Here is a 9,245-nt window from a genome sequence, read left to right as displayed (position 1 = left end):
CCTTTAATACTTTAATATTAGAAATGCAAAAAAGTACTATTAATACATACACCTGAAAATTTCAATAAACTTTACAATTAACCAATACATTATTCACTTAAATTAGATAATAATATATTTACAAACTATATTTTTTATACAATCATGTTACAATTATTAATACTATTATTTTAATATTTTTCTATACTATTTAATTATAAATTTATCTTTTATTATATATATATATATATATAAATAAATAAATGTATGAAGTTGTATATAGCATGAGAGCTTAACTGGAGATGTTTGAGTGATCATATATTTTGACATACATAAAATACACACAACTCAAAATAATAATATTGAAAATATTGCATTTATTTTACTTTTTAATTTAAAATTCTAATATGTAATATCATTTTGTAAGGCGATTGAGTTTTCCTTTTGTTTTAGGGTTGGGTTTCGAACTGCCATTGTTATACCCTTGCGCCCGGTCTCAACGGCGTCGTTACTTGCCTCAATCGCAGTCCACATCTTCCTCTCCGATCTCGAAACGACGTAGTTCACATACTCCGTCGTAAGCTTCACTGGTCCATCCACTTCAACATTCAACCCTTTTTCTCTTCCACCATCATCATACCCTATTTTCACTTTCACGTGCATGGTCTCTTCGCCCACGATGAAATCGTGCGTGGCCTTCACCCTCACCACCACACCATACTCGTGCTTCTTCTTCTCCAGAGTGAAACACCCTCCGCAACCACTCTCAAGACTATAGTAACGAACCACTTCTCTCTCAGGTAAAGGTGGCGCGTAGTAATGATTCTTAATCGAATTATAGGACCCCCCGAACGTAGTGTTCATGAAATTGCATAAAATGCCGTACCTCTTGTTTTCCGAGAGTCGCAGGTTCAGATTAGCGAAAGAACCCTTGCCACTGTTCTCGAAGAGGTCGATGTAGACTTGTTTTACACCACCGGAGGAGCAAATCTTTTCGGTTATCTTCATAGTTACGTGGGTGTTACCGAGGGAGTATGTGAACTCGGTGGTTCCATCTTCATCTTCCAATTTCTGCATTTTGGTGTTCACTTCCAACGGATAACCGCTAGACATGAACCTCACAACGCTCTTATTTCCTGCCATTGTCTTTAACGTCTGCTCTCACTCTAACCTTTTTTCTTTCTCTCAGCTCTCTGACTCTAATCCGGTCTTCCTGCATGCATGTTCCTTTATAGGTAAAACTGAACCTACACACAGATTCCAAGTGTTAAAAGAAGGCAAAGAATTATATGTTAAAAGAACCACGAAGAGCATCTCTAATCGTAGACCTAGAAAATCTTATCCAGCATCTTTTTATATGGTCCCATTTTCATATTTGGATGTATTTAGCAAAGTTATATTTTTTTATGGAGATATTTAATGAAAGTTTGGAGGTTTGAGGAGGGAAGTTTGAAGATTGTCGGAATTAGAAGGTTGGAAACGGGAAAGATGTTCAGTTTTGGGGTCAGATAATTGGGCATGGGCATTCTCAAAAAGACTTCAAAAGTAGATGTAAAAGACTTCAAAAGTAGATGTTATTTTTCTTATCGAGGCAAATCTATGTGATTCTCAAAATATGGGTTAATGCTGAGAGTGGAATTTAAGGTGGAGAAATGGTTTTTTTGCTTGGGAGGAGGATCAAGCAAGCCAACTTTTAGAGATGATTTCCAACCAGAGGCTTGAGTTGGAAAAAGCAGACAAATGAGTTTTGGAAGAATAGTGAGTCAGCATAGTTTTTAGTTAGGTTTGCTTATGGATTTTTAAGGGGAGAGGGATGCGAGGAAGACTCGAGAAGGTACAAGTTTTTCAGGAGGATTAAGGTGTTTCCTTTAGCTCACGTCTCAACTAGGGGCTAGAATTCTCGACCCGCCCCGCATAAGAGTTGGCCCGCGGGTTTGCGGGCCAGCCTGCGTTTTTTTTTTTTTAATTTTTTTGTTTACATTTTGTTCTTAAGAAATTATCAAATTAAACCTATATATTTGTTACTATCAAACCTAAATTTTTTTTTCTTCCTTTTCAAACATAGTCAAACATCAAAACATTAAACATTAAGATAAATATCAAATATCACTATTCTTCCACTTCCAAAACATTAAAAATACCTAATTCCAAAACATTAAACATAAACATTAATTCAAAAACATTAAACATAAACATTATTGACATTCTTCCATTTCAATAACATTGGATGCCGTCTTAGAAGAACTTTCATCCATTTTTTTTCTTGCGGGTTAGCGGGTTGAAAAGGTTAGGCCGCCTCGCGTTTTTTACCAGCGGGCTGCGGGCCGGCCTGCACGGCCCGCCTCGCTTTGTCATCCCTAGTCACAACTTGGAGAGTTATTGAAAACAAGGTTGCTTGTATGGTAAATCTGAAGAGACGAGGTATAGGGGTCGAAAGCAATCTTTGTTGCTTGTGCAGGATACCAGAGGAGTCAACAAACCATTTGTTCTTCGGATGTAGAGTTGCTTGGCTAATTTGGAATAATTGTTATAACAGGTTAGGGGTGCGTTCGGTCGACCTTATTGATCCTGGGTCTCATTTTGACCATTTCAAGATTCTAGATGCGTCTACTTCAGTTAATTTTATTATGGACAATGTCTGGATTGCATTGGTTAGTGAGATTTGGAGACACATGAATAATTGTTTATTTAAAGGTGTGGAGTGGTTGATCATACTGAAGTTTTTTCCCTAGCACAGGTTAAGGTTTGGTCCTAGATCTATTCAAAGATACTGTCAGCGAGCTTCTCGTTCTCTGACGGGTGCCTAGAACCCTTGGTATGTATGCATTTGATTTAATGTCTTTATAAGGGTTGATCCTTGATATTTCTAATTCTACTTTAGTTGGTAGTGTTGAGGCAGACAGTAGGAGGTTACATTTTGGTTTGATATGTATATGGAAAAGTACTCTTTGAACTCTTGTATTCTGTATAAGGGTTAGACCACCCATGAAGTGGGTCTATTTAATTGTATTGCTTCTTGCCGATAAAAGAAGAAGTGACCATGTATTAGAGTTTTTTGGGGATAAAGGTAACCTTCATCTCACTTCACAACATGGAGGGTCATGGAAGATAAGTTAGCGACTAAAGCGATTTTGGAGAGAATAAGGATCAGTATAGTAAGTAACATTTGCAGTTTGTGTGGGGAGGAAGAGGAAACAATGTCCCATGTTTTTTGCACTTGTAGAGTTGCTTGACTCATGTGGTCTATGTGCTATGAGTGGATAGGGTTAGCGTCGACAAATCATTGGGAACCAAAAAGGCATTTTATAAATTTTAAGTTGAGTGGACTCAATAAAATTGGTAATCAGATTTGATAATGTGTGTGGATAACAGTGGTAGACGAATTGTGGAAGCATAGGAACAATATCATTTTTAAAAATGGTAGGATAGACCATATTGAGACTTTCATAATGACACAATTGAAGGTTTGGTCATGGGTGACTTTCAAGGTTCGTCTTGCAAGCTTATCGTATTCTAACTGGTGCCTTAAGCCGCTGATATGCATGAAATCTATCATAAAGCTTTAGGTGGTTGAACAAACAAAAGATGGGTTTAGATGAATTGCAAGGTATGTTGATAGATATATGTAGTTAGTTTGGATTAGTTTTTGTGTTGATTTTATTTTTGGATGTTAGAAGTCTTAGGTTGTTATGATTGTGCTACTCTAATCTGATTTGGAATTCTGTCTTTGATATGTTTTATGTTTGGAATCACATGATGACTTACTTGTATAAGGATTGAAGTATCTTTGAAATATCTTTATTATTTATTTATTCTTTACTGATAAAAAATAATTATTATTTTTTTCTTATCTTGAACAAAGTGATGGTGTTTTAAAATTTACTTTTATATATATATATATATATTTAAAATAGTCAAATTAAGATAGGTAGAAAGTTATCAAAATATTTTTTTTCTAAATTGAAAATAATATATTGTATCCAATAAAAAAAGAGAATCGATCCTATATTATCAATATAGAATAATACATTATAATTATCAATATCATGCTAGAAAGGAGCATCTATCCTTTATGATCTTAATAGAATAATCACAGTGGGAGTATAATTCTTATATTTCTTTTCTTCTTATTGCGTTTATTCTCTTTCTGGCTAGATGAGAACTTGATATTTAATATTTTAATTTCGGAAAATTAAAAGGAAGAAAACTGAATTATTTTTTGTTTTCCAATTAAAGAGAAACGTGCATTCATGGACTTAGATTTTCCATAACGACATAAAATAAAATATTATTACAGGAAAATCATTTAAATATAAATTAATTTAGAAATTATTTATCAATAATAAAAACTAATTTAGTTAATATAATAATTAATTATTTTTTCATATAAAATTGATTTCTATTTAATGATTTTTTATTTGAAAATACTTACTACGATTTTTATGTTAGAAAAAACTTTTATTAAGAACTGAATTTTAAGACTAACTCGACCTAATAAAATCAGTTTATAAAACTCTTCATTACTACTTTGTTGTTTATATTTCATAGGTGCAATATTTTGTATATCAAATTTAAAATCAAAGAAAAATAATTTTAGGATGGAAGTGATCTTTCTTTCTATTATTTTATTATTATTTTAATTTAGAACATATTTAATAGATAGCAAATAACTTTTAGAATTATTTAAGAATGCTTTAATAGTTAAAAATGTAAAAAAGTAATACCACTAAATAAGTCTTGTATACACATTTTTTTTATTAGCAATAAGGATTGAATAACAGGAACCATTTAAGGGGTGAGTCAACCCTTATACGTACCTATATAATATGAATCAAATTTCAGGTCTCCTAAACCAACAAAATGAGAGAGACAAAAAAATCTACCACTAAAAAACCCGTACAAACCCGTACAAACTCAAAACAAACCCATACAAACTCAAAACAAACCCAATACAAACTTACTGCAACCAAAACAAGGGGCAAAAAGAACAACAACCCACGAGTCATCAATATCCGAATCAATACTCAAACCTCTAATTTCTTCAAAAAGTTGGTCTACCTGAGACTTCTCCCAATCAAATAAATTTCTTCTCCACCCAAACTTCCAGTTCCACTCTCCTTCTTCCCAGACCCCACAACATTCCAACAACTCATCTTCATCCCTGCAAAGAGAGTATAACCTTGGGAATTTGTTTTTCAACTCCAAATCGCCCACCCATTTATCTTCCTAAAACCTAATTTCCTTCTCATTACCGACTTTTCAATTGAAACGGTCGTCGAACTCTCTCCCCCATTCCTCCATCGACCAAATCGCCTTTAGCTCCCGCCACCAAAGGGACCCCATCGTTTTTGAACTTGGCCCTTTCAACTTTCTCCAACCCTCGTACTTAGATTCTACCACCTCCTCCCATATACCACCTTTGGAAAAACCCAACCTCTAAATCCATTTCCCCAACAAAGCAATGTTGAAAAATTTAATATTAATAACCCCGAGACCACCATTTCCACGGGGTTCGCACACCTTCTCCCAAGAAGCCCACGCAATCTTTCGCCCACCTGACCTCCAACCCCATAGGAAGTTTCTTTGAATTTTCACAATCTTCTTCCTAGCAATAGCAGAAATTTTAAACAAAGACGTATAGAACAAGGGGATAGCAGAGAGAATAGATTTAATCAGACAAATTCTTCTTGCCATCGAGATAAATCTGCCTTTCCATCTTCCCAGTCTTTCCTTTATCTTCTCAACCACCCCATCCTAAAACGCTTCCTTTTTGTGACATCCCCCAACAGGAAACCCAAGATACTTGAAAGGATAATTCATCACTTCACAGTTAAGCATTTTTGCGAAACAACTGATCGTGAAAGTATCAACCCCACACCTCCAATACTACTCTTCAGAAAGTTCACTTAGACCTGAAGCCAGCTCAAAGCAAGTCAGAATAGATTTTAAACAGAAAACACTTTTGGTTGTTGCTTTGCAGAAGAACAAGGTATCATCTGCATACTGAAGCATATTAACCTTAACCTTATTCCTCCCAACCTCCACACTCTCCACCCAGTCAAACAAGACAACATTCCTTACCACTCCTGCTAAACCTTCAGCTACAACAAGGAAAAGAAACGGAGCCAAAGGATCACCCTGTCTCAAACCCTTTGAAGGAACGAATTCCTTAGTCAGACTGCCATTAACCAACACAGATACCGTTGCAGACTCCAGATAAGATTTAATCCAAGCAATCTATTGTTCACAAAAACCTAATCTTTCAAGCATATAACTGATGAAATCCCACCTTACCGAATCATAAGCCTTCTCATAATCCACTTTGAAAAATAAGCAGTTCTTCTTCCTCCTTTTTGCCTCCTCTAAGACTTCATTGGCCACCAACACACTATCCAAAATTCCCTACCAGCTAGAAACGTAGACTGTCTCGAGTCAATGATTTTACTCATCACCTTTTTAAGCCTCAGAGATAGCAACTTCGGTATGATCTTATATAGACATCCAACCAGAGAAATAGGTCTAAAATCACATAAACTTTGTGGATTCTCCAGCTTAGGGACCAGACACACGAACGACGCATTTGTCCCCCTAGGCCATTTTCCGACTATAGCAAAATCGTTTACGACCAGCAGGATATCCTCCCTAATAAACTCCCAACAAAACTTGATGAGCCCAAAGTTAAATCCATCCGGACCAGGACTTTTCGAGCTTTCACAATCCCAAACAGTCTCCTTGACTTCCTCTTCGGAGAAAGTACTGACCAACATCTCATTATTAGCAGCAGAGATAGAATTGAAAGGCACATTATCCAACCTGACTTGAAGCCCATCAACACTTTCAAATCTGGCATTGAAGAAGGCCCTAACCTTACCTTTAACCACCTCCTTATCTTCACTCCACAACCATCAACTACTAGTCAATTAATTCCGTTTCTTGCCCTCCTCCATTTAACAGTCGAATGAAAAAACTTTGAATTAAGGTCACAATTTTTTAACCACTTAAGGCGAGCTTTCTGATGAATAATTGTTTCTTGTCTAAAAGCATTTTCATTTTGTTCTGCTAGCAAATACCTCCTCTCCACTCTGCCTTCCTCATCTAAGACACCAGCATCATCTCGAGCATCAAAATCCTCAATTTTCTTTTTTAAAATCTCCCCTTTCAGATTAACATCTCCGAACACGTCTCTGTTCCATACTTTTAAATCATATTTTAGCTTCTTCAATTTTTCTTTGAAGACAAACAAACCCCTACCGTAAACTTCATAACTAAGCCATTTACTTCGAACAAACTCTCGGAACTTGTTGTCTTTTTGCCAGACATCCAGACTGCAAAAAGGTTTCGGACCCCAATCTGGACAGGAATCTTTAATTACCAAAGCACAATGATCTGAAATAGATATACTAAGTACGAACTACTTACTGTTCGACCACTCCTCCATCCATTCCTTAGAGACAAGGACTCTATCAATTCTACTTTTAGCAGTACCATTCGGTTTATACCAAGTGAATTTCTGACCAACCATCGGAATGTCCATTAATTCAGCCTTTCCAATAAACTCATTAAAATCCCGCATTTCTCTATTATAATTCAAGCCCATAGCCAAACTTTTCCTCTTCTCCTTTGTTCTGATTGAGTTGAAGTCCCCTACTACACACCAGATCCTGTTTAACTGACACGCTCTATGAGCATTAATTTCATCCCAACTCGCTTTCTTTTCCTTCAGAGAACCTGAGCTATAAACATTCACAATAGTTACTCTTACTCCGTCACCAACCTTCCATACCCCTTCAATAATCGAGAAATTATTCCCATTAACAGAGCTTAATAAATGGAAACAACTCCTCCTCCATAAAGTAATAATCCCACCAACATTATTGATAGACCCAATTTCAATCCAGTCTATTTCATTAGAACCCCACATATTGAAGCAATTCTCTTCTCCGAACTCAGAACACTTAGTCTCTTGAATACACACCATTCCTACCTGTTCTTTGAAAATCAACTCCTTTAGATATCTTCTTTTGTTACTTCCTCCTAACCCCTTCACATTCAAACTAATTATTTTCATCATCAGAAACTACACTCTCCTTCCTTTTGAGCAACATGTTATCTCTGTCCCGAGCTTCCAAGGCTTGCAAATTTTTAACTACCACTTCTTCCTTCCCAGCAAACGAAAACCCCAAAACTTTTCCCATGTTCCAAATTTTTTGGGCTTTCGATTCCTTATTTTCCAGCCAATAACGATTATTACAGTTCCTTACATCATTGTCAGAAATAGAAGAGACAGTAGTTTCTAACCTTTTACCCGCCAGCGAGGACAGAGCGACTTTCTTTCTCATATTCTTAAGGCTGGTTTTAGATAAAGTGTTGCCAAGTCTTTTTCCACTTGCTGCCTCCGTCGAAAACACCATCTCAACCGCCCCTACTGACTCCTTCCCGACACTCCTATTAGCACCGTCAACTTCTCCTCCGTCCGCCGCTGCAGACAAACCCTCCACCGCCGGCGAACCACCCAAATGCTCGTCGTAACCTAGACCTCTTCCGCCGGTGACCTCGAGCCCTTTGTCTCTATAAACGGGTGCCGCTGCCACCTTCGTCACACGGCGACGCACCCAGTAGGTGCCCAAGAGGCGTCGTCACTATTATCGTTGACGTAACTAACGGTGTCGCCGTCAACCTTCATCTCCGCTTTATTCGACCACCCCTTCGTAGGCAGAGTATTTGACATTGTTGGAGCCACCGCGTCGTCGCTGGCTGGCGTACCACCAAGGGCAACGCCGCTTGGATACACTTCTCCGCCCACCCCAAAGTCGCATGTTGCAAGGAAACCTACATGGTCTGCCACGTCTGCAAATGGGTCTGAAACCAATGGCTGCTCCGCCCCACCAACCACGTGTACTTGGGCCAAAGTAGGCCCAACACAGAAAAACTCATCAGACCACCCCCCTTCTTTTCCAGAACTACTCTCATTTACACCACTTGACACATGGTTTTGGACCCCCTTAAATGCGCCGCCCATCTCCATTCTTTCCCATGCACGGTTTTGGCTTCCCAACCTTTCCCACTCATTGTTTTGGCTTCCCAAAACAGTCATTACTCCCTCTTTTAGGTCTACACCAACTTTAGAAGAAAAATCTATGAACTCTGGATCTTCTAATAAAACTAAGTTGCCCTTAGCTCCATCATCTTCTCCTCCAATGTCCAAAAACACGGACTCAACCACATCTTCATCATCAGTGACTAAGTAGCGTGCCTCCGAACTCCCC

At 37.5% G+C, this 9,245-nt stretch overlaps 2 protein-coding genes across 2 annotated transcripts; both read right to left on the bottom strand.

The window, feature by feature from the left end:
* Positions 1–333: 333 nt before the first annotated feature.
* On the bottom strand, positions 334–1,222 carry LOC150027712 (uncharacterized). Its single transcript, XM_090302587.1, has one exon. The coding sequence runs from the start codon at positions 1,120–1,122 to the stop codon at positions 382–384; it is 741 nt and encodes a 246-aa protein (XP_090158713.1). The 5' UTR covers positions 1,123–1,222; the 3' UTR covers positions 334–381.
* Positions 1,223–5,865: 4,643 nt separating this feature from the next.
* Positions 5,866–7,957, bottom strand: LOC150027711 (uncharacterized). The gene is made up of 5 exons (XM_090302970.1): positions 7,399–7,957; positions 7,050–7,341; positions 6,432–6,822; positions 6,274–6,381; positions 5,866–6,216 (listed from the first exon to the last, which is right to left on the bottom strand). The coding sequence occupies exons 1-5, from the start codon at positions 7,955–7,957 to the stop codon at positions 5,866–5,868; spliced, it is 1,701 nt and encodes a 566-aa protein (XP_090159096.1).
* Positions 7,958–9,245: the final 1,288 nt, after the last annotated feature.

This window comes from Phaseolus vulgaris, chromosome 5 (assembly GCF_051622355.1).
Source record: "Phaseolus vulgaris cultivar YP4 chromosome 5, ASM5162235v1, whole genome shotgun sequence".
In the NCBI taxonomy this organism is placed as follows: domain Eukaryota; kingdom Viridiplantae; phylum Streptophyta; class Magnoliopsida; order Fabales; family Fabaceae; genus Phaseolus; species Phaseolus vulgaris.
The sequence above is the reverse complement of the archived record's forward strand: the minus strand, read 5'-3'. Positions and strand labels throughout refer to the sequence as shown.